Below are 26248 nucleotides of genomic sequence, written 5' to 3'. Positions count from 1 at the left end.
TTTTTCAACCATTCAGTGTTCATGATCACATAGTCCTAGTAACTTAGAAAACTTGTGCAAAACTTTTTGGAAAAACCCTACCGGGTTCTAGCAGCCCACCCCTGGGATCTACCATCTGGTCCCAAGCGACATTTACCATCACCTGGCCGGATTTAGGGGTTGGCGGTGGTCCAAAGGGCCCTAGTAGGGCATCCAATTTGCCAGGGGCAGCACCCGTACCTGCTCCTCCAGTGCTGGTGTCATCCGTCGCAGGTTCTGGCGTAGGGGGTACCGATGGCTTTCTCCAATACTGTCTGCTTCCACAGGAAGCGGTGCTTGTTGGGTCCAGGTGTTAGAATCCTGTTATGTGCCTCCACCTTACCTGTGGAGTGGGGCACCACACCTCTGGGTGAGGTGCAGTGTCTCTGTGGCGACTGGACTCCCCAGGGGCGCCACAGAGGTACACTGAGGAGCTGTCAATCATGCATGGTAGGTGGAGGTCCAGCAGCAGCAGAAAGGAGGTACACTGAGGAGTTGATAATCATGCATGGTAGGTGAAGGTTCAACAGAAGCAGCAGAAAAGAGGTACACTGAGGAGTTTTCAATCATGCTTGGTAGGTGGAGGGTCAACAGAAGCAGCAGAAAGGAGGTACACTGAGGAATTGTCAATCATACTTGGTAGGTGGTGGTTCAGCACCAGCAGCAGAAAGGAGATACACTGAGGAGATGTCAAACATGCTTGGTAGGTGGAGGTTCAGCAGCAGAAAGGAGGCACACTGAGGAGTTGTCAATCAGGCTAGGTTAATGGAGATTTAGTAGCAGGAAAGATGGATACTGAGGATTTGTGCATTATACTAGGTATAGGTGGATGGGTGGAGAATAAAAAGAAGCAGGTATAATAATCACTGAGAAGCTGTCAATCAGAATAGATTTTAAACTTTAAAACATTTTAAACAGCCATTTTGAAATTAATATTCACTGTGAGTACACCAGCATCATTGGGTCTAATGTTTTATTTCTGTAGACAGAGTGTATTGTTGAATCTTGTGATACATCTAGAAACAAAGTACGGTACTTTAAATGATTGTAGGGACACCATTTATCAAGTCAGCCAAATAAAAAATAAAGAAGTCAACTATATATGAGATGATAAGCAGTAAAAAGAGTAAAGGATGCACAACCACTGCCTGGATATACAAGGAACATTCACATGTGATGAGCTGCTCACCCTCAGTCCTGTATACGTCATACTGAGGATTAAGATGATGATATTATCATATGCACCCTCCATACAAACACCCAGATCTTGCATATTTCAAGGAGGATACAGAAATGAAGGCGAAAGCTGAAGAAGCAGCAGAGTGCATTCATCTGTAGGAAAGGAGACTTACGTGTGAATGATGGGATCGGATAAGGAAATAATCTGCCCCATCTGTCATCTCCACAAAATGATAATATCTATAATTATATATATATAAATAATCAGTCATTGTAAATATTCTCCTTTATGAATGAAGAGAGACTGTAAGACTACAACCAGAAATCACCGCTCAGAGAGAATTCTTTGTTTTGTATGAGTTCGGTCTGTATACTTCTACATACTGTCTGTTCTGTGTACTTCTATAGTATATGTGTTCTGTGTACTTCTATACAGTGGCTTGTGGAAGTATTCACCCCCTTGGCTTTTTACCTATTTTGTTATAACACAACCTGTGTTGAAATATTTTTGTAATCCGATTTGTATGTGATGCGTCAGCACTAAATAGTCTAAGATAGTGATGTGAAAAAAACAGGCATAAATCGCATTTCTAGGATTACATAACTAAAAATTGGCATGTGCCTATGTATTCACCCCTTTTGCTATGAAGCCCCTAAAAATGTATTAAAAAAAAAAAGTGGTCTCCATCATGAAAACTTCTTGATATAAAATCACAATTTTTATTTGAAAAACATTAAAACTGGTAAGTTTAAAGGTACATGGTAGATATGGGGTCCCTGGTGGTCCAACTGACGCATTTCGACCATTCAGGTCTTACTCATGGTATGAAAGCAATCCCACATCTCAAAAGTTAAACACAAAATGTATGGTGCAAGCGGTTACTTTCATAAGTCCCATGCTTAGTGACAGGACATCTCCCTGTGTGCAATCTAAGGGTCATGGCTGTCAGTATATGCGCTTTATCTTTTCTGAAAGGCCACAGACCCTGCAACACCATTAACAAGAGGCACCACTAACCAAACACCATGAAGACCAAGGAGATCTCCAAACAAGTCAGGGACAAAGTTGTAGAGAAGTACAAGTAAGGGTTGGGTTATAATAAAATATCCCACTCTGTGATGATTCCCCAGAGCACCATCAAATCCATTATCATCAAATGGAAAGAACATGGCACCACAACAAACCTGCCGAGAGAGCGCCCACCAAAACTCCCAGCCCTGGCAAGTAGGGCAATAATCAGGGAGGCAGCACAGGGACCAAAGGTAACCCCAAAGTGGCTGCAGAGTTCCCAAGTAGAGACTGGAATATCTGTCTATTTGACCACAATAAGTCATACACTCCATAAAGGTCGCCTTTATGGAAGAGTGGGCAGAAAAAAAGCTTTTGTTAGACAGAAAAATTGTAAGGCTCATTTTGACATTGCCAAAAGACTTGTAGGAGACTCCCCAAATATATGGAAGAAGTTGCTGTGGTCAGATGAGACCCAGATTTAACTTTTTGGCCACCAAGGTAAATACTGTGTCTGGCGCCAAACCAACACAGCTCATCACCCCAAAACACCATCCCCACAGTGAAACATGGTGGTCGCAGTATCATGTTGCTTGGATGTTTTTCAGCAGCAGGGACAGGGATAATGGTCAGAGTTGAGAATACGATGGATGGTGCGAAATACAGGGATATTCAGAAGCAAAACCTGTTTCAGTCTTTCAGTGAATTGTGATTGGGACGGAGGTTCACCTGCCAACAAGATAATGACCCAAAGCAGACTGCTAAGGCCTGTTTCACACTTCCGTTTTTGTGTCCGCCAAACGGATCCGTTTCCGTTTTTTTGACGGAAACTGATGCAAACGGATCCGTTTTTAAAAAAACGGATCCGTTTTTTTGACGGATCCGCGGTAACCACTAATGGAAGTCTATGGGACAAAAAAAACGGATCCTGCAAAAAAATGGCGGATCCGTTTTTTTACGGAAACCAACGGATTTTGACGGATTTGAAAAAACGGAAGTGTGAAACAGGCCTAAAGCAACACTCGCGCAGTTTAAAGGGAAACATGTAAATGTTTTGGAGTGGCCTAGTGAAAGCCCAGACCTTAATCCAATTGAGAATCTGAAGATTGCTGTTCACCAGAGAAAACCATCTAATTGAAGGAGCAGGAGCAGTTTTGCATTGGGGAATGGGCACAAATTCCAGTTCAAAGATGTCGAAAGTTCACACACTTATCAAAAGTGACTTGCAGCTGTAATTACTGCAAGAGGAGGCTCTTCAAGGTACTGACTATAGTGGAGGGGGAATAGTTATGCAAACTGAAGTTTTCAGTTATTTTGTCATATTTGTTGTTTGCTTCCCAATAAAAAGAAAATCAAATGTTCACATTTGTAGGCATGTTTGTTACATGAACTGATGCAAACCCTAAAAAAAACCCAGCGAAATTCCAGGATTTAAGGTAGCAAAACACAAAAAATGCCAAGGAGGTGAATACTTTTGCAAGTCACTGTATATGTTCTATGTATTTCTATATGTGTTCCATGTACATCTATGCGATTTCTGTGTACTGTTTTATGTGTTCTGTGTACTTGCTTCGCTGGTAGTTTAGAAAGCCTCAGCTCCCTCTTCTGTAGCTAGTACTGTCACTCAATATTTCACTGGGGAGGCTAAAGGGGTGAAGTTTTTCCTTAAAGAGATGGCAAAACTAATGTAGGTACACTTATAGGGCATGCAATACTTCCTCGGCTGCATATTTTATTTCCCAGGGACCAGTGCATGGCCTATAAATCTCCCTACACCAAGTTGATGTTCTCTCTCCTACTCTTCATTGAAGATCCCTCACTCCGTCAACTAGTCTCCTACTTTGCACTAATTAGGGGCAAAAATTCTGGAACAGCTGAATGTGAATGGAGCTTCTGATTTGGTTATATTCTAAATAACGTGACAGGGGCTCAATACAATGCCCTCACTGGAGTTGTACATAAGCATCCACTAGGGGGCGACAATACACAACCATCTAATCCTACACTGATCTCTAGGATCGATGCAGTAAAGAGAGGATGACACTGCTGTAAAGTATGATCAACAACCGCACTTTTTGAGCGATCCTGCAAAGCAACTTGAGGACATTGTGCAGTCGACATCTACATACACAAATACCTTGTAAACCTGATTGAAGTTTAGCTAAAACGTACATTATTGCTCAATTTATTGAAATATAGAAACTTAGCTATGGATTACTCTTCAGCATCTGTGCCTAGAAATGTACCACGGATTCAGGTAATCTGTCTATTCTTCTGAGAATAACGGCGGTCTTATTGTAGAGCGGTGCGCTCTCTAATTTATTAACAGTTCACTTTACTGTGCAATTTTCACCTTGTTTAGGTCCTATTACAGCGAATTGTATCTGTTTACCTCCAGTGTCGCTCGACAATGACAGAGCGCCCTCGGGGAGAGAAAGGAGTGTCGAAGACAAGAAAAAATCTGAGAATTCAGGAAAGTCAGCTGTATATAATGAGAAGGACAAGCTTCATTTCACGCAGCTGGAAATGTTCTTCATTAGGCTGATTGCATTTAGGAGATTAGGCTAATGAACAGGAGATCTGGATAGTGGATAAAAGGAACAATACATAATTATCGTCACAGATAAGTCAACGATGACGATAGGGATGGAGATGCGAGGAGTGTAGTGCCTGTTGGCGGGTAAAGGAACTTCTCATTTTTATTTCTTTTTTTAATGGCCTAGATCTCGATCTATGTAGACTTGATGGATGTACGATCTGGAAGCAGATCCATCTGGTTCAAGCCTAGAGAGGTCCACCAGGGTCTTCTTCGCCTTTAACTTGATTTTATTAAACCATTTAGTTGCTGGATTTCCTCTTTGCCTTGTTCTTTCTATTCTTCTGACCATGATGTTCTTCTCTAGTGATTGCGCACTTCTTCTGATGTGTTCAAAAGAGACAAGTCCTAGCTTGGTGATCATTGCTTCGAGTGACATGTCTGGCTTGATTTGTTCCAAAATTGGTTTGTTTGGTCTTCATCCAGCATCACATTACAAAATTAGGAAGGAGTCAATTCTACTTCTGCATTGATTGTTTATCATCCAGGTTTCACAGAATGCCCCAACAGTTCCAAAAGAAAGCTCATGCTTCACTCTACCTGATCAGAGATAGAACAGGTCAGCTGTCCTCTTCACCCCGGTTTCCTATGGATCTGTGTAGTCACTACAGCATACGAAAAGAATCCTCTGAGCCCAAGACCAGAAACAAAGCTGAACGTGGGAACCAGAATGTTATCCATAAATACTGTAAGCTACCAAAAAATGTATTATTCTACTAGTGATGTATGAATTTCCCGAAATGTTTTCATTTTTTTATTTGGCCAAAATATTCTATTTCATGAATTAAAAGTAATCCAATACCTTCGAATGCCCTGTAAAGATGTACATGACATCCCAAAGTCTCCCAAGACTATCTAACCAGCATCACTAAATTGTCATTGGCTGAACTAGAATAAACGGTGGTTTGGTGTTTCAATGCTACTAGACGTGGAAAGTACAGCAATATTGGGTATGGAGAAAACAGACAATGGACAGGTTCAAAAAATGAGTGTAGCCCGAGTGTAGACTAAAAGAGCGAATTGCAGCCCTGACAGCAGCAACTCTCAGCCTAAAAGTGCATATACATAGAAAGATTATCGTGAATGAGTGTTCTTAGAGATCTTTCAGTGTAAGCAGGCTACCAATCACCCGATGAATGAGCAAAAGGCTTGTTTGTTGGGTGAAATTATTTTTAGGCTTGCTTAAAAATTATCATTCCTGGCAGCACATTGACCTGTGTAAATAGGACTGACGCTGCCGATAACAAGGACACCCTATATTCACTGAACAATCGCCTACAGAACATTCAGTGTAGAGCATTAGCAGCGGTCTGGATGTGTAAACAGGGTATTAAACGACCGCCGATCATTAAAGGGGTTGTCCAGGCTTTTCACATAATCTCAGTACATATCTGGGCTGCAGAATTATGACAATAAGTAATTTACTTTCTGTCACTAGTTTGCACGGTTTTCTAGATATTCTGAACATCCAAGGGGGGGTGTTATGGCATTGAAATGAGAACTGGTCGTAACCTCCTACTCTACTCCAAACATGCCCTCTATAGCAACAATCCCACCCTCCATAGCTACAGGCCCTCCCCGTCCACATGAAGAAGCCCTCATCACACAGTAACAAATCCCCCCCCTCTAGCAGCCTCACTGCAGAGAGCAGCTGCTCCTCCCCCAGACACACGCTGAACAGTGATCTATGGAAAGTGAAACTAGTGAGGAGGGAAAATCGTCCTGTATTCTGGGCCACTCCATGATTACAATACATAACTCACTAATTATCAGTGATTCCTTCCCTCTCTGTCCCAGGCTGCTGGCAGCATTGAGAACAGACTGTGTGATGGCCAGTGATGGGGGTCTGCAGCTTCTAATCTGCACAAGGGATGGCAGTCACTGATGTAATCTGTTGTGTGACAAAGCCTCTGCTGTGTGAATGAGACAGCTCTGTGTCACTGATGTCTTCACACAGCAGCAGATTTGGTGCAGTATATGTGTGAGCACTGTGTCTCTAATGACACAAATACTGATGGGAGCAGCCTGTCTAATCAGCAGCTGTAACAGTGTGAAGTGTTGGGGGGGTGTATGTATGGAGATATTATTATGCATTTATATAGCGCCATTTATTCCATGGCGCTTTATATGTGAAAAGGGGAAATATAGACAAGTATAGTAAACATGTGTAAGATAAGGGACACACAAGTACATAAGGAGAGGGGACCCTGCCCGCAAGAGCTAACAGTCTACAGGGATGGGTGAGGATACAGTAGGAGAGGGTAGAGCAGGTCGTGCTGTGGTTCAGTAGACCGAGGATCATTGCAGGCTGTAGGCTTGTCAGAACAGGTGGGTCTTCAGGTTCTTCTTGAAGGTTTCCGTTGATGGTGAGAGTCTGATGTGTTGCTGCAGGGAGTTCCAAAGTATGGGGGAAGCACGGGAGAAGTCTTGCATGCGGTTGTGGGAAGAAGAGATAAGGGGGGAGTAGAGAAGGAGATCTTGAGATGATCGAAGGTTGCGTGCGGGTAGGTACCTAGAGACCATGTCACAGATGTATGGAGGAGACAGGCTGTGGATGGCTTTGTATGTCATGGTTAGAGTTTTGAATTGGAGCCTCTGGGCGATAGGAAGCCAGTGAAGGGCCTGGCATGGGGGGGAGGCTGGGGAATAGCGGGGAGACAGGTGGATTAGACGGGCAGTAGAGTATAGGATGGATTGGAGTGGAGTCAGAGTGCTAGAGGGGGGGCGGGAGAGTAGGAGGTTGCAGTAGTCGAGGCAGGAGATGATAAGAGCATGCACTAGTGTTTTTGTGGTTTCGTGGTTGAGGAATGAGCGGATCCGGGAAATATTTTTGCATTTGAGGCGGCAGGAGGAGGCGAGGGCTTGGATATGTGGTTTGAAAGAGAGCGCAGAGTCGAGGATCACCCCAAGGCACCGAGCGTACGGGACTGGGGAAAGAGAGCAGCCGTTGCCATTGATGAATAGGTCTGGTGGAGGGGTAGAGTGAGATGGGGGAAAGATGATGAATTCTGTTTTGTCCATGTTCAGTTTGAGAAAGCGAGCAGAGAAGAAGGCTGAGATAGCAGAAAGACATTGTGGGATTTCAGTCAGTAAGGAGGCGAGGTCGGGTCCAGATAGGTAGATCTGCGTGTCATCGGCATATAGGTGATACTGCAAACCGTGGGATTCTATGAGCTGTCTCAAGCCGAAGGTATAGATGGAGAATAGTAGGGGTCCTAGGACAGAGCCTTGGGGAACACCGACAGAGAGGGGGCGAGGTGAGGAGGTGGTGTGTGAGAGGGAGACACTAAATGTTCGGTCTGTTAGGTATGATGAGATCCAGGATAGGGCCAGGTCTGTGATGCCAAGAGATGAGAGAGTCTGTAGCAGGAGGGAATGGTCTACGGTGTCGAAGGCAGAGGACAGGTCCAGGAGAAGGAGGACAGAGTAGTGTCGCTTGCTCTTGGCGGTTAGTAAGTCGTTAGAGACTTTAGTTAGGGCAGTTTCAGTTGAGTGATGCGGTCGGAAGCCAGATTGTAACTGGTCAAAGAGGGAACAGGAGGAGAGGTGGGAGGACAGTTCAAGATATACATGCTGTTCCAGTAGTTTTGAGGCGTAAGGGAGAAGAGATATTGGGCGATAGACACAGAGGATTGGTCAAGGGAGGGCTTTTTGAGGATGGGTGTGATTGAGTCATGTTTGAAGGATGAGGGAAAGACACCATTTGTAAGTGAAAGGTTGAAAAGGTGTGTTAGAGATGGGATGAGGACTGTGGCCAAGTTAGGGATGAGGTGAGACGGGAGTGGGTCGAGGGCACAAGTGGTGAGGTGTGATCTTGACAGAAGGGTGGAGAACTGATCTTCTGTCATGGTGGAGAAGCTGGCTTTTGCAGAACAGGGCTGAGCGGCTAAGAGGGGCATTGGGGGCTGCGGACCAAAGTTTTGTCTGATCGTGTCGATCTTCTGCTTAAAGAAGGAGGCAAAGTCTTCGGAAATGAGAGGAGGGGGAGGAGGTGCTGTGGGACGGAGTAGAGAATTGAAAGTGTTGAAGAGCTGTTTAGGGTTGTGAGACAGGGAGGATATGAGAGATGCGAAGTAAGTTTGTTTTGCGGCAGAGAGCGTGGACTTAAAGCTGGCAAGGGACTGCTTGTATGCGTTGAAGTGCGCAGTAGAATGGGTTCTCTTCCATCTCCGCTCAGCGGCCCTGGAAACTCGTCTCAGTTCTTTGGTCAGGCTGGTCAGCCAGGGCTGCCTGTTGATTATTCGAGTTTTGCTCTGCGTGAGGGGGGCAGCCGAATCAAGCGTTGCTGTTATTGTGGTGTTATAAAAGGTGGCAGCAGCATCTGTGTCATGAAGGGAAGCTATGTCTGTAAGAGGGAGAAGGGATTCAGAGAGTGATTGTAAATTGAGGTGTTTGAGATTCCTGTGAGGGTGAGCGAGTTTATGGAGCTGGGGTTGCGCAGTAGGAGAGGAGAGGGAGGAGAATGTCAGTAGGTTGTGGTCAGACAGGGGGAGGGGTGAGTTATTGAGATTAGTGAGGGAACAGAGACGGGTGAAGATAATGTCAAGTGTGTGACCATCTTTGTGAGTGGCCGCAGGGGACCATTGAGTGAGGCCGAGGGAAGCCCTGAGTGATACAAGTTTAGAGGCAGCCAGGGTGGAAGTGTCAATGGGGATGTTGAAGTCACCCATGATGATGGTGGGGATGTCAGCAGAAAGGAAATGGAGTAGCCAGGTGGTGAAGTGGTGGAGAGGGCTAGTTCTGGGGGGCGGTAGATGACAGCCAGGTGGAGGTTGGATGGGGAATAGATGCGGACGGAGTGCACCTCAAATGAGGGAAGAGTAGCCGAGGGTGGAAAAGGAATTGGGGTAAAGGAGCAGGTATCAGACAGGAGCAAGCCAACTCCACCACGTTTGTTGCTGGGGCGAGGGGTGTGAGAGAGATGGAATCCGCCATAGGAAAGCGCAGCTGGAGAGGCTGTGTCAGAGGGAGTGAGCCAGGTTTCAGTGATGGCGAGGAAGGAGAGTTTGTTGGTGATAAAGAGGTCATGGATAAATGATAGCTTGTTGCAGACAGAGCATGCGTTCCATAGGGCTCCAGGTAAGGGGGTTGAGGGAGTGGGGGCTGGATGAATGGGTATGAGGTTATCATGGTTGCGAAGACGTGTAGAGGATCGTGGCAGGGTGGTAGAAGTGAGTGTAGGGATGTGTTGAGGAGGGCCAGGATTTGGGGATACATCGCCAGCAATAAGGAGTAGTAGACAGAGCATTAGAAGGTGGGAGCAGGATAGGACATGATGTGGCTGTGTGTGTCTGGAGAAAAAGGATTGTATGTGGAGGAACAGTTGTGATGAAGAGGTGAGATGGCTGGGAAGGATGGAGGGGGAAATGACAAGTTCCTTACTGGGTGGAGGGATTGCAGGAGTTAGGGAGAAATAGAGTAGTATGGGGGTGATAGTAAAAAGAAGGCGAAACATTGTTGTGGTGTTATAGTACGTTACCTTACAGTCAATTCCAGTCCAATTCAAGTCTAATTCAAAGTACTTAGAAATTAGTACTTTGAAATTGATGGAGCCGACTACGTCTGGAGCAGACCCATGGTGGTGAATATATGTGCAGCTAAAGACAATCAGGTGTGAGTGAAAAGTGGGGTGTGACTGCCCAGGCCAAATGCACAGAGTTAAGCAGAGGTCATAAAAGGGGGAAGGGGTTATACAGACCACTTAGATGTGTGGCAAAGATAAGATGGAGTACAATTATGGATACTAGAAGATGGGTAAGCTATGCATAGCATATAAAATACAATGCAGTTGACATGGGGCATTCAGGAGCATGAGAAAGTGGTGGAAATTCAGCAATGCATACCATATAAAATACAATACAGTTCACAGGGGGCATTCAGGAGCATGAGAAAGTGGTGGAAATTGAGCAATGTATACCATATAAAATACAATGCAGTTCACAGGGGGCATTCAGGAGCATGAGAAAGTGATGGAAATTCAGCTATGCATACAATATAAAATACAATGCAGTTCACAGGGGGCATTCAGGAGCATGAGAAAGTGGTGGAAATTCAGCAATGGATACCTGTGGGAACAGAAGAACATCTCGGTCAGATGGTGATGATGACAATACTGTAGGAGTCATGAATGGCCAAATGCATTCTAGAATTCAAGTCTAATTCAAAGTACTTAGAAATTAGTACTTTGAAATTGATGGAGCCGACTACGTCTGGAGCAGACCCATGGTGGTGAATATATGTGCAGCTACAGACAATCAGGTGTGAGTGAAAAGTGACGAACAGCGCGGCCGGTGCCACCAATATGTCACGATCCCACCACTGACACGGGTTTGTCAGTGGATGGAGGGACGTGACGCACTGCCGGCACACGGCTATCACAGGCACAGTGGGGGCTTATCTTAGTAATCCCTCCACTGACACCATGTGACCAAAATCTACAGCAAGCTAATCTCACTCTAACAATTTACCGCAGGGGGGTATTTTGGATGCCCCACCACTGCTAACAACCTTTCAAGAACTGCGGGGATTTATTAATATCCCACTTTCTCAGCTCCAGTTTGGAACTCGCAGCTCTCCGGCGCCCCCCTTACCCTCAGGTCAGTCAGGGAACTGCACCTAGGATAATTAGTCGCTGGATGGGCGGCTTGTTGTGCGCGGGCAATTAGACAACTGCAGTAAGGGAATTATCAATGCTGTGGCCGCAGCCCCTCATACAGCAATATAAGACCCTTCCGGACTGCCAACTAGCCTAACCAACCGCACACACCACGCTGCCACCAGCTCCTGGTTTCTCCACTTAAGTTATAGGCTTAATGGAGGGGTTCGAAGCCAACCTGATCAGTAGCGTAATTATCTAAAAAAGGCGCATAGTTCATTTCTTAGAGCATGGAGACAGAGCTAATCGATTTTATAATTTATTCCCAAAAGGGCAGTGATTACATAGATAAAGAATTGTTACAAAATTGAGACATTAAGTATGTACAATACAAGTATGAAACAATAAAAGGATTAAAAGGCAGAGTAACACTTACATGTGCTTAGTTGGTACCAGGCAGACAATGTGGCTGGGGGAGGGGCACTTAGCCAGATGTCCCCACTCATCGGCACGTCATTCTGGCATGAAGACTCCTGCTGAACTGCCTGAAATCTGGTAGGGAATACCTTATAGTCTAGGGTCTGTGACCTCACGAAATGGGCGGTCTGGTGAGATCCAACCCCCCTTTCTCTAAATTATGATTTGGCTACAAACCTTAGAATAACTATATCTATACGAGAAAAGCCCGTACCAACACACATAGGGCATCATTGTGTGTGATTTATCGAATCCAATAAGCCAACACCAAATATGCCATAATTAAGGCATTCCATTTGGGAGCAATCCATATCTCAATTTCTGAAGGTCCAAGAACTTCGCAAGAGCCACGGTAGAGAAGCCGGGTCCACTCAGATCAAAGAAATGTAATTATTATATCTCTGCGTTGTATGATTTTTGCAATATGACTTGTTCTAATACTTCCCATATTGATCCCAGCACATTTCTAGAGAACAAAGGACTTCCTTTCCTGGCTGTGCAAGGAGGGGGGAAGGCTACGAGAGGAAATGGACGGTATCATGTTTCAGATGCAGGCAGAGAGCACACACACAGACAGCTGCTACAAGAGATATATATGATACTAAGGATTCTGATATTATAAATAAAGGGCTTGTTTGTGTTGTTGAGGAGCCCTTCCTTCATTCCTTCCTAGCTTTTCACTATTCCTTTCTGACCCTGGCATACCTCCAGCCTGTGTAAGGTGTGTACCTATATCCTATCACTCTATAATGTTTCTAGCAGAAATACATAACCGGTGCACGCGGACTATTCACCTCTGCCAGTGCTGAGAAAGACAAGCTGCAATTTATTTATGTATTTTCCCATCACCTCCGGGCAATTTTCTGTTTTTCGTTTTTCCCTCTCCTTCTTCCATAACTTCATACCTGAGGCTACCATGATGGTCTTCATCCCTTCTCTACTTAAGTCAACCACTTAAGCAATCATCAGTGGCGGGTGTTGCATGAGACAAGGCAAGTATTGTACGCCCTGACACGGTGATAATGCCACCTACTTGACCCCTTAAAACAAAAAAATGTGTCATGCTTACTTATTGCCCCTTTCGAAAATAATGATAACCCCTGAGTGCCCCCTCCAAAAGTAATAATACCACTTTTGTAGCACCTTGAACTAATCTGAGCAGCTGGATCCTCTTTTCCGCTGTACACAGAGCGGGTCGCCACAGGCGGTTCAAGGCAGGGTTTTCATTGCGCTGCCTGCACCGGGACGCTGATGTCTTGTTGTTCATAGGCCAATGTCATCCTTTGGCTCACAAAATGGGGAATGGTGGCCTCTACCACAAGATTCAACTGTTTTGGGTGACCAGAAGATCAGGACGCGTGCACTGCCCCGGCTATTCGGTGCTGCGACATCACTGCTATGCCACTGGCAGACGTTGATTCCTACCAGGAAAGTATAAAAGGTTGAGCCTCCGATTCCTAATTATCATTTGAAGATGTTATAATGTAATTAATTACTCCAAGATATTAAATATTTCAATTTTAACATTTATTATTTGGTCAGTGCAAGAACTTACACATTTTGGCAATAATACATTGACATCGGAAAAAAAAAACATTCAATTTTAAACTTTACATTCATCGTTAGTCCACCACCTTTTAACAGCAATATACCAACATGATATATGAAATAAGGTGAATTTAATATACCATCATTTATAAAAATATATTTACAGAGATTTAAGAGCAAATTCTTAAACATTAGCAGCCGATCAGATTTCCTACTGATCACAACAGTATTTCACACCGAGCAGAGATTATACAGAGTCCTTTAATGTATTTTATCATTTTGGAAAAAAAAATAGGAAATTAATTAAAGGCTCTTATCCCTATGTCAGCACTTCTTGTCCTTGTGCTCAAAAAGCTCGGTGTTCTCAAAAGGGCGCAGTTCCCGGGAGCCATCATACCTTTTTTTTTATATTTTTATTTAAATATAACTTGTGGATTCTGGTTTGTTGTTATGAAGTGTAGCGTCTTTATTCTTTTTTATATTATTGCTATTTACTATTATTATTCTTATTGCTATTTATTATTATTATTATTATTATTATTATTGCAACTGATTATTGGGTAGTATAAGAATATATGAGTTTTATGACATGACACTCCAACATAAGATTTGAGTGTTATGTCATACAGTATCTACTATATAATCGTCTAATTCTGTCTGTAATGGAAATCCCGCTTCGCTGATCGGTCGCGCCCGGCCGCCAGCGACTAATCAGCGACAGGCACTGTCCGGCCGCGAATGGGCGCGGAATTCGAACGATGTGCACAGCCTTTACGGAGGTCAGCAGCGACGCAGCCGGGAGATGACCGGCGCTAGCCTGATTGGTCGTGGCCGGCTGGGCGCAACCAATCAGTGACAGGTGGAGTCCGCCTGCGAATTGCTGCGGGATTTGAATCACGCTTTTCTGATTGGTCGCGCCCGGTGACCAATCAGCGATATTGGCGCGGAATTTAACCCTCACTCACAGCGCAACGTAGTTCACTCATCTATACTGAACAAGTTCTGTCTTAAATCTTCATAAATAAACTACATACATATTCTAGAATACCCTATGTATTAGAATCAGGCCACCATCTAGTATTCTTATACTACCCAGTCTGGTAAGATCATAAAAGGGCCATTGAAATCAGCCTCTACTTTCATCACTTTTGGATATGGTCCCGGTATGGACTCCTTTGTGAGATAGACAGCCAAGTACAGGCAACCACCTCGCGGATAACACTGATGATCAATCAATATCGGATTTTTTTTTTTTAATTATTGAATTGGACTGATCCATTTCTTGGGTCACCAAGTTACTCCATTCCTTCCAATGGGGGCAACTTAGTAAAAGAACTAATGGTTCCTAGTTCTGGCTTGGGAAAGACCTCAGTCTTCGTGATCGAGGTCTGATTCACATGGTTTACTTGTTACTCTGTTCAACTCCAAACACCTCCATAAACTTTTGAGGAAATGCCCAAAATGCATTTCAGACAGCTTCAGCCAGTGTATATAAAAAAAAAATCCCAAATGTCCAACCAACGTTTATTGGTCAACACTATCATTCATTCATTTCAACAAAACAGCAAACAATCAATCGTTATGGATGAAATTTGCCATTTCAGACAACTTTTATCTAAAGTGTATGGGAACCAAAATTTACCACTCGTAAACCACGCCTAACACAAAATTATGGGATATGCGATTCCTAAACTTTTTTTTTTTTTTTTTGCCTTTTTTTTGGGCATCATGTAGCTTTATCAACTGTTTTCTTCAAAAGTTTAATGACGCCAATCAATTTTTGTCATCTATAAGAAAAAAAACACAGGGAAAACAAATCCATGTGCTGTGCAAAAAAAGCAGCTCTTCCATTGTTTTTCTGAGGGTGGTTGATTTTTACAGCATTCAGTATGAAGTATTAATTGAACTAGCAGTGAGATTCTTCAGGTCAGTATGACTACGGCGACAGCAAACTTAGAATATTTTTTTATTATATTTTAGTAGCTGAAAAAAAATCAGTACTTTGTAAAAAAAAAAAAAAAAAAAGAAAAAAAAAGAATTGGGTTGTCTCACCATTTTCTGAAGTGTTTTCTACTTTATTTTTATTTATATATATATATATATACGCCATTCTGATTGATTTTTACTGCATTTTTTTGCAGGAAGTGCAACAACTGAAGAAAAAAGTAGTTCTTGTGTTTCAACTATTAACATATGGTTGAAATAGTTTTATATCTTGATAGATCGGAAATTACAGACGCGTCAAAACTCAATATATTTATTTTTATTATTAGCACTATTTTTATTATTATTATTGGAAAAGGAGGGGGGCGATTTAAACTTTTATATTTTATGGAACTTTTTTTTTTTTTCATTTTTACTTTGTTTCTCAGTCCACTAAGGTTACTTGAGAACCTGTAATCACTTGATTGTTTCCACCATATATTGCAATACTACAGTATTATAGGATACAGTTAAATTGTGTTTCTCCTATGAAGCCCAATCACAAACAGGGGGCTCCATAGGAGGACATACAAGGCAGCCATGTGGGAGTTCAGCGGCCAAGGTGACCTATTAGTCGATAGGCGCACGCTAGCACTTGCAATATCACCCATTTAAATGCTGCTGTCAGTGATTGATAGCAGCAAGTAAATGGTTAACCAGAAGTGATCGAAGGAAACAAGGAGCCACCGAGTATGGTGCAGGCTCAGTTCCTGAGCCTGCCCCAGACTACTGTACATGGCGTAATTTTATGTGACATGGTTGAAGTTCTGTATTATATACCAGACTGCCTTTTTGGATATATTATATATGTCTCAGGCTGCAGGAAATAATTTTTGTTGAAGGGAACGTTTAATATGTATTATCGTAGATTAATTAATGGATAATAATCTGTTTGGTCTTTTTAACATATTGTAGTTTACTATTTACTATCTATAAAACTCTGTGTGCACTTTATGGCAGCTGAAAATAATGGGATTCAATTGACCACAAAATCACACAGATTCTAACAGTTTTCAGGGAGACATGAAGTATAGCGTCCTCCCCTGGAAATCAGGGGATATGCATACAAAATCTAAGCTATGTATATATAGTGTATAGTGTTAGGGCCCCGTCACACATAGCGACTCACCAGCGATCCCGACAACGATATCAACATGTCAGGATCGCTGGTGAGTCGCTACATGATCTCTGGTGAGCTGTCAAACAGGCAGCTTCACCAGTGATCAGGACCAGCGACGCCGAGCGCGCGGCATCGCTGTGTACGTTAGTTACCAGCGCCTGATGCAGGGAGCTGGTAACTAAGGTACACATCGGGTTTCAAAGCGGCGCGCGTCACTTAGAAACCCGATGTGTACCTTGGTTACCAGCTCCCTGCATCAGCGCGCTGGTAACTAAGGTACACATCGGGTATCTAAGGGATACACGTCCCTTAGATACCCGATGTGTACGTTAGATACCAGCTGATCGCTGGTCTCCCGCCTGTCACACGCAGTGATGCGTGCTGGCCAGCGGGAGACCAGCGATCAAAAAAATGTCCAGGCCATTCCAGGACGATCAGCGATAACCGGCGGGGGGGGCGGTCGCTGATAGGTGTCACACACAGCGATCTTGCTGGTGAGATCACTGTTGTGTCACAAAACTTGTGACTCAGGAGCGATCTTGCTAGCGAGATCACTATGTGTGACGGGGGCTTTAGTTACCAGCGCGCTGATCGCTGATCTCCCGCCTGTCACACGCAGCGATGCGTGCTGGCCAGCGGGAGACCAGCGATCAAAAAAATGTCCAGGGCTTACCAACAATGATCAGTGATACCAGCAGGGGGGCCGGTCGCTATGTGTGACGGGGGCTTTACCATCCCACCTTATCTAGACCTTCAGAGATGTCATTAACTTAACAAACGCCTCATTAAAAAAATGAGGTGACCCTGCTTACTCTGTTCCAGTCTAAACAATAAAGCAGGCAAGTGAGCTAGAGAAAAAACAAGAACCATCAAAATGTTTTTATTTTTTTAAAAATATGAATTCAATTTAAAAAATGTGATGTAACTAATACTTTATTTTATGCTTTTCCCTTTCATGAGATAAGGGCGAAAAAGAAGCAAGACAAGGGGAAAAGGTGCAGCGACAGGGGACATTGTTAGGTGTACAGGATCTGTGTACTCGGGGAGGGGACATGGGGGTGATAAGTCTGATACACATACACATACAATACCATTCATAATAAAATATTTATTGCACAAAGAAGATTTCAACATTTTTCAGGTTTTATACTATCATTCCTCCCCACGAGGATTTGGAAATTGATATATATATAATCTTTTTTTTTTTAGAATATTATTTTCTATAAAAAAACATTTTTGTGTTCCTCGGTGGTTTGGCAGATGTTTGTTCATAATATATATACAAATTGCTCTCCAGTTTTATAATACAAGTCATTGCTTAAATTATTGTATACAATTCATACCTAAAATTGCCAATAACACAATATAGAGAGGATTTTTTTGCTTTTTTTTGTTGCTTTTGTAAGCCAAGTATCCCAACTACTATGCTGTTAAGTGAAGCATTGAGAAAGGGCAAGAACCCCTCAAAAAGAAAGTGGATTTCTCCTTAAGTACTTATTCCACGGGCTGAGAACCTAGTACATAGCAAGATGATTCATCTCAGATGAGATGTGGGCCTACAGCCTTTATGAAACGAGACAGATTATGGGTTAATCATTTTGTATTACGGTAGTCTATTAGTCTGAAAATCAACAGTAGTTTAGTATTTTAGTTTTTTAATTTGATCTTTGGTCTTATGTATATGACATGTATATGATAAGTCAAGATCAGTAAAGCCAGACCTTGAGTTGTAGAACATGGGAGTCCTCATGGTTACATATTACAAAGTCGAAGGCACCTAATGTTGTGTCCAGTGCCACCAAATGATAGTATACATTATTTGTATAAGAAAATACTTGATAATAACTTATTTCATGGAATATTTCACAATTTCCTATTTACAAGGAATCAAAAAATAAAACTCTGTAGGCACCACAGAATGGTGGAAAAACCAACACACAGAAGAAAAACAACTTCTGTATTTCTGTGTGTATGAAATTAGGCTCATAGACCCATGTGTTTTGCATTATGGATCCATACAATACAAGTTTGTAATTCATGTATGTCCTTAAGGCCTAAGCTTATCCAAATGCAACCAATCCCAGAGTTTGTATGGTGGCACAGAAAATATCTATGGTTCAGAATCATAGACACTCATTGTGTTGGATCATACCTCCATCCAACACCCTACAATATCTCCAAAATATGGCATGTAATGAAAAATACCACAATGTTTTTTTCTTTAGAATTCCATAAAAAATGATAAAAACAAAACTTTACACCATTGGCCATGGGTACCATACAACATGGATCCATAATATGTAATGAGACCATAGTAGGTCTTTAAGTTTACAAATTGATCTCTTCCCCAAAATTTGAATTAAAAAAATTCAATAAAATAATTAAAAACAATTCCAGAGATGAGTCACTAGACTCATCCTCCACAGTCAGCTGAAATCCAACTTTTAGATGTGTCAAACATCGCTTTGTATTGACACCCCATTAGAACGTTCTCTTTCCCTCTCTTCTTGCTTCCTTAATTCCTCTTCCAACCTCTGTTTCTCAAAATTTGAAAAGATTATTTGTTGTATCTCCACGCTCTTCCTTATTTTATCAAAATTACTAAAATCAGCAACATATTTCCCTTGTGGAGACAAAGAGACAACAGGAACAAATTCATAACCCCAGTAGATCTCATCTGGAAGGTAAGATGTTCGACTTTGGCAGACCACACTGGTAGACTCCACGGTGGCATTGAGAAGAACGACAAGTTCAAATTCTTTCATCTTTATATTTTCGGGGGTGAGATCCTTCAACGGGCTATTTTCATCAAGGACGTGGTAGAAGGTTAATGGCACGATTAAGAAGGGACTTTCAGATGAAGAGTCCACATGGAAACTCATGTTGGCTTGTTTCAGTAGGATCTTCTCCCCTTCTTTGGTTTCATATGAATGAAGAAGCTTTCCGTAGAGTTGACATTGGATTAAAAGACTCTTCCTCATGTTTGCCACCTGTACCACCAAACACATTTTTCCATCATGTTTTGTAATAACTGCTTTATTGCTAAATTTTATAGTCTCAGCGCGCTTTTTGGGTCTGGCAATTTTGGCGAGGAAAGTACCAGTGATAAATATTTCAATCAATGTGGTTAGGACCAGCTGTGCTACGAGCAAGATTATAGCCACTGGGCATTCCTCAGTTATAAACCGAAACCCATAGCCAATTGTGGTCTGTGATTCCAGAGAAAACAAAAATGCCCCAGTGAAGGAGTCTACGTTCATTACACAAGGAGTGTGGTTGGAAGTTGGGTCTGCACGGACATCTCCATGGACGATGGCAATGACGAAATAAATGACTCCAAAAAAACACCATGTCAGAAAAAAGGTTGCAGCAAACAAAGTGAGTTTATACCTCCATTTCATGTCAATCACAGTTGTCCATAAGTCTTGAAGGTAAAGAAAAAAGACTCCATCCACTTTGTCAATTTTCACATTGCTGTGGCCACTTTTTGATATCACCCTTGGTCTGTCTGGCCTAACTTCAGTTTGAATATCTCCACCCACGAGTGGGTAACTGGATGTGTCAGAGTAGGTGATGTCCATGGTCAGCTCTGGATTAGTCCTAAAAGAAGAAAAAAATACAATGTAATTTCAAAAATATGAATTTATTTAAGAAAAATAAGGCAATGGTAGAGTCGAGCAAAATGATTTGCAGATCCCTAGTCTAGGGGCCACATTGGTAGTCCATGGACACTGGGCCAGAGAACTGGGATCCTCCTGTGGTATCCCAGCACCTCTTCTGATTGGTAGACCACATGAAGTTAGTACGATGCGGAGTGATGTATGTAAGACATAGAGGGGCCTATTAATGAAGAGGTGCCAAGGATGTTACTGGCAATAGGAAGATTGGTATACTCTGGTCCGGTGGCCACGGACTACAGCTCAGGTCACCACACCGCTATATTAACATACTCGGCCATTTGGGATTCCATGTTTTGACCACCTCCACGCTGCCTCATCTAACAGAGGTACTTTTTCTGTGTCCCCCACCTGTCTCCAGACAAAGTACCGAGAACGAAGGAGCGATATCGGGCTAGGAGGAGAGTATAGTTTTTTTTTTATTTCTTACACCACCCAGAAGTCCATTAAGTTATGTATTAACTCCTTCAAAACCTTTTTGATACAAAAATCACACAAAAAATATAACAAATCCTCCTTCAATTTCACTTTTATTTAAATCCTATTTCATCTCTTATTTTAGTTAAAATTGAGAAGCATTTAAAGAAATGTTTATGTGTTTCAAAAGTTCAACCATGTCCCCTTCCTTGATCTTACTATCTTGTGTCTGATTGTAGGATAACCGGCTGCAGCAGGAACATCCCCCCTTTTTCCATATCTGCAGTTAGATCAAAAAGATTGTTAAGCCCTACCCTCTTGGCTAAGGAGCTGGCTACAAACTGAAAATGGGACTGAAGAGCAGGACATTAAATCATGAATTCGATTCTATTCGACAAGACTGACTGTTTCAGGATCAGGCAGAAAATGTTCCAAACTAACAAAATGGTAGGGTTTCTTTTAGGGAATAGCAGTAAACTCCTTGATGTTGATGACCATATGGGTGTTTTGGTATGCTGTATTTGTTAAGTTTCTAATATGGTTAACTACTTTCAAATTACTTTATAATATATTATATATATTATATATATATATATATATTAGATTTAAAACTCCCCAGACTATGCACTCATGGCGAAACATCAATGACCCTGTAAAAAAAAAAATCCATAGCTCCATAATCTCTGCTTTGTGGGTCTGTGAATATTTTGCCTTTCAACATCCTCAACTAATAAGATCTTGTACCATTTCTCACAATATTTCACCCCATTTCCAACACAATTTTTTTTCTCACGAGAAAGCACCGCCTTGACTTTCTACATCATACCCCAAATTCTTACACGCCCAATTCTCAAGAAATCCTCATACAGAATATTTCTAAATCAATCCGAGTACTTACTGGCCTGTGCAATACTTTAACAATTCAGGTCACTAAGACCTCGAGGGCAGATACCTTATTCTGTAGCGAGAACTAGGAAATTCCAAAATATGTCTTTTTGACCTCTTAATATCCTGCACTGTTCCAACAAGCCGCTGTACTAATATGGCGCAGTGACGAAAGCGCTCAGACAGAAGTAGCGCCCATTAGTAGTATTAATGCAGAATTCATTACATTTATATCAGACGTGAGCATTCTAAAGGACCAAAAATGGAAGAATTATTCTTGTTTCCTACTCCATCAAAAACAAATAAAAAATTTGTGTAAATCCCGTCACTTTTGTATCCGGTTCCCCTGAATTGTCCCATCAAAATCTGAATTGTTGTATATTTATACATTTTATAGTACATTATTACTGATTAGCGTGTCTTTCCTCGGACTCTTTAGACCGTCTTTTATTATTCCACCTTTTATGTAACGCTCAGTTGACAGTTTTGATTATTGCATATTTGCACTTCTCTTCTTGCACAAGGGATTATGTCCAATCCTCCTCTTTTTTTCTATGCGCTTCCTTATAATTTAAAGATGGCAATAACCCAATAAACACTTAAGAATATAAACAAGAATTGATCTTATGATTAAATCAAATTGGGAATTTCTGGTCCTAATAAAAACTCTAGAGGAGCCAAGCATGGGATGAAAATAACAAATGAAGCAAAACTCGCCTGTGGTCACTCTTGTGGATCTAGTGCAGGCTGATTCGGTGGTCTGTTCCAGACTGGAAGCCATGGCGTTACCGTTCACAAGACTGCTGGCGTACTGTGATCTAGTGACTAGGACAGCTTGTCAGCAGACTTTTTTTTCTAATGACAAGTGGTTGTAGTTCTATGAACGCTGCAATCACCGGTCACAGTAGTGCTGGGATAGTAGAGCGTTCATGAGCCGCAGATCACGAGAACACCGTGTTCTAGATCCACGGGGGTGACAGCAGATGAGTATACATCAATTTGTTATTTTCTCCCTATGCATGGTGCTTGCGCAGTTATTATTGTGGCCATACCATCCCTTTAAGTCTACTACTTACACCAAAACAATGGCAAAGGTCCATACTGAAGACTATACTCACAAGTACACGCAGACTCTCCTTCTTCATCCCGCTCTCCTTATCTTCCTTTTTTGGCATTCTAGTATATGTTACATTTTTTTAAAATGTATTTATTTTACTCACTTATATAGCGCCATTAATTCCACAGCGCTTTACAGACATTATTGGTATTGTCCCCCTTGGGGCTCACAATCTACATTCCCTATCATTATGTCTTTGGAATGTGAGAGGAAACCGGAGAACCCAGAGGAAACCCACGCAAACATGGGGAGAACATACAAACTCCTTTCAAATATTGTTACATCCATAGTCTTGTACCTTTATAAATTTGGAGTTAAGACCACCATACAAATTAGACATTAGTAGTCCAAACCAGATAACTGGACTGACCATCATAAGCGGCTGTCGGCTGATTGATTGCTCGTCTGATCATAAGGCGGGCAGTTATCTCAACTGACTTTTCCATACTATGTCGAGCGTTTTTGTGTTCTCTAAGACAGTGGTCCCCAACCTTTTTTGCACCAGGGACCGGCTTCAAGCAATACCATTCTTCCATGGCCCAGTAGGGCGGGGATAGAGGTGTGGCAGGGGCGTGGCTTTGGTCATAAGGGGCGGAGCTATGGACGGGGTTGTAGTTTAGTATATACGGTATATAACCCCCATATATATGATATGATAACGGCATCAGCGCATTCCCGGCTGCAGCCAAATATGCGTCGTAGCGTTCAGATGATGAACGCTGTGTACGTACGCATGCCCCGCCCTGGTGATAGGCACCTGCAGTGTTCTCTGAGCCACCGCAGAGAGCAATGTCTGTGTGTATAGTGCTGGTCGGCGGACCGGCGCAAGAACCCCAACAGCCCGGTCCTGGGCCACGGACTGGTGGTTGGGGACCCCTGCTCTAAGAGAAAGACCTCTCTGGTGGCTTATTTCAAGAGAACAAAAGCTGTCATCGGAGCCTGTATAAACTGGACTGTTGGCCAAACCCGGCGATATCGGCAAGTTCAGTCAACTTTAGTCTAATGAATGGGAAGCTTAATCCTCCCGATTCTTCACCATCAGATGATGTCAGGGGAGATAAGGTTTGGGAAGTTTTAATTCAAGTGCCCAATCTTTTTGTTCTGCAGGAACAAAATGATTAGGCAGCCTCCAGATAAGTCTGGAGGCTGGGTACACCGCTCTCACCATAGAGAATTCATTACCTCTTGGCCAAGTGCATGGGGGGATTTGGGAAAGGCAGTTGTCAGCCAACAGCTATCTAAGGTGTATGGGCACCTCACGGCTGCAACCAAGAAAGGAAGATCCACATAACCCCACATGAACCGATAACTAAAGGTACTGAAGAAGGTCCAAGATTTCTAGAAGAATCTTTTATAAATGGTACAATAGGTATCTACTCTCTGATCAGTGGTGGTTTATTAGCCTGTGTACACAGACAACCTGCGCTTAATGATGCGTACGGAATGTTCAATAAGTTTTGGTAATTCCGTGCACACAGATTGCCATTGTTCTCGGCAGCACAAGTCGTGTTTACACAGAACGGTGCAATGTGCTGTCGAGAACCATGATCTTTTGTGCAAAAAATCATTTCACCCAACGGATGAGCGTTTTGCTCATTCATTGGGTGATTGTCTGGGCTGCAAGATTAAGAATCTTTTCCCCGCTACGACTGTATATGCTTGAGCTGTCTTTTCACCTCATCTACAATCTCTTTCAGGTAAGACAGTAAAATGTCTCAAAGTGAGTATCGGTGTCTCACCCGCAGCCTACAGAGCGCTATCTCACCAGACATCTGTAACTTCACTTCTCATACAATCCAGTCCATCTCTGGTTTTCTTCAGGGTCAGGAGACATGCAGGTATTTATGGTCCTGTCAGCTGAGCTTTACATGGCAGATCTTATTACCTGAGGCTGGTAAAGGGCCATTAAACATGGACACATAAAAAGCTACATTGCCTCCATGGAACTGGAGATGGGATTTTAAAACAATTGAACAGGAGGACTGGAAAAAGCTAAAACTGTTCAAACCAAGCACGGGAATTGGTGCACCCTTAGTGTGGCCAAGCGGCTCAGTGCACCCTTCCCCCATATAATTGTTCTTTCCTGTCCTTGACCTTCTCTAGCTCCTTTAATGCCTGAAAACAAATAGTTGGGAAGGTGCAGTGATCTTTTTGTTCATGCCAAGGGGACATTGAGAGCTTGTGCTTGGTTTGGACAGTGATTTTAAGCCGACAAACTACCTCAAACTTGTATCTCATTATGCCTAATCCTGAAAAAAAAAAAGGATTCAGAGCTGGTTCGTTACACCCACAAGCTAAAATAATTCTACTCCAATTATTATAATTATTATTATTCCCCAAATTTTCATTTTTGTGCATCCGTTTTATTTCTTCTTTTCTTCCAAGAGCCATAACTTTTTTTTTTTTTTTTTTATTTTGTGACCACTTAGTTTTAATGCTTATTTTGTCCAGGGTTGTAGATTTGCGTAACAAAATTCACTTTACTACATAAAGTACCAAAAAATGGGAAATAAAATCCAAGTGTGGTGAAGTGGTGAAAAAAATGCAATCATGCCATTGTTTATTTTTTTATTTTCCTTTTACTACGTTCATTGTGCGGTAAGAAAAAAAGGTTTGGGTCCGTGATTCCTCAGGTCAGCACGATTACAGCGATACCAAACTCATGTAGATTTTTTTTTAGATTTCAGTGGTTAAAAAAAATTCTACATTTTTCTGAGACCCATAACTTTTTTAAACTTTTCTGTTGTTGTAGTTGTGTGAAGGTTTATTTTCACCAATCCTGCCAATACAGTGCTCAGATAATAAAAAACATACAGTGACCAGATAACAGCTAAATACATAAAGTTGTGCTGTATGTATAAATAATACTGCCAGATTATTATTATTATTATTTTGACATGGTCATAAGCAGCAGCTGCAAGGATATCTAAGGTGCCCCCTTGATCTCGGTAGGTTGAGGCGCCCGGAGAGACATATTTATGAACTTTGGAGTTTGGTACCTTTATTGGGGTATTCTCATCTCCAAGATCCTATCTCAATATGTCGTCGGTGTAATAATAGTAATTTTAGCAGATATCTCCAATTAGAAATGTAGCATAGTTCTTCTGATTCGCTATGACTCTTTCCCCATGTGCAGGGCATTGCAGTAGGTTAGGTATCCATGGTTACAATTATTTAACAAATAATGAACTGTCACTATATGAGTGTTCGTAACCATGGACACCTAAGCTACAGCAATGCCCTGTACATGGGGTAAGCAACATAGCAAATCAGGAGAACAATACTATATTTCTAATTTCAGCCATTCACTAATATTATTATTATTATACCTACTACATATTGGGATAGGATCTTGGAGATGGGGATACACCTAGAGTTGAGCGACTTTGGTCGGATCGGGTTTCATGAAACAAAATTTGTTTCAGATGAAACTAACTGGTCCGACTAGGGCAGAAAAAGTCGGCATTTCGTCCGAAACCCGACCCCAATGCAAGTCAATGGGAAATAAAAGTCGGCATTCAGCGGATAACATTCATCCACTCAATGCCGACTTTTATTCCCCATTGACTTGCATTGGGGTCGGGTTTCGGACGAAACTCCGACTTTTTTTGCCCTAGTCGGACCAGT

The 26248-nt window shown here is 42.3% G+C and overlaps 1 protein-coding gene and 1 long non-coding RNA gene across 4 annotated transcripts in view; one reads left to right on the top strand and one right to left on the bottom strand.

The window, feature by feature from the left end:
• The first annotated feature begins 4269 nt into the window (after window positions 1-4269).
• LOC141097531 (uncharacterized) lies at window positions 4270-5056 on the top strand. Its single transcript, XR_012233988.1, has 2 exons — window positions 4270-4463; window positions 4569-5056. It is a non-coding gene; the product is annotated as an uncharacterized lncRNA (long non-coding RNA).
• An 8323-nt stretch (window positions 5057-13379) lies between these two features.
• The window catches only part of KCNJ15 (potassium inwardly rectifying channel subfamily J member 15), an 85200-nt gene continuing 72331 nt past the window's right edge, over window positions 13380-26248 (bottom strand). For all 3 annotated transcript variants that reach the window (XM_073584676.1, XM_073584675.1, XM_073584674.1), the window contains one exon: window positions 13380-20125. In XM_073584676.1, the coding sequence (XP_073440777.1) occupies window positions 18979-20125 (1147 nt within the window). In that variant the 3' untranslated portion in view covers window positions 13380-18978. The remainder of the gene's footprint in view (window positions 20126-26248) is intronic.

This window comes from Dendrobates tinctorius, unplaced genomic scaffold (assembly GCF_039654945.1).
Source record: "Dendrobates tinctorius isolate UK_male_01 unplaced genomic scaffold, ASM3965494v1 ptg000084l, whole genome shotgun sequence".
In the NCBI taxonomy this organism is placed as follows: domain Eukaryota; kingdom Metazoa; phylum Chordata; class Amphibia; order Anura; family Dendrobatidae; genus Dendrobates; species Dendrobates tinctorius.
Note: the sequence above shows the minus strand (reverse complement) of the source record. Positions and strands in the feature narration are given on the sequence as shown.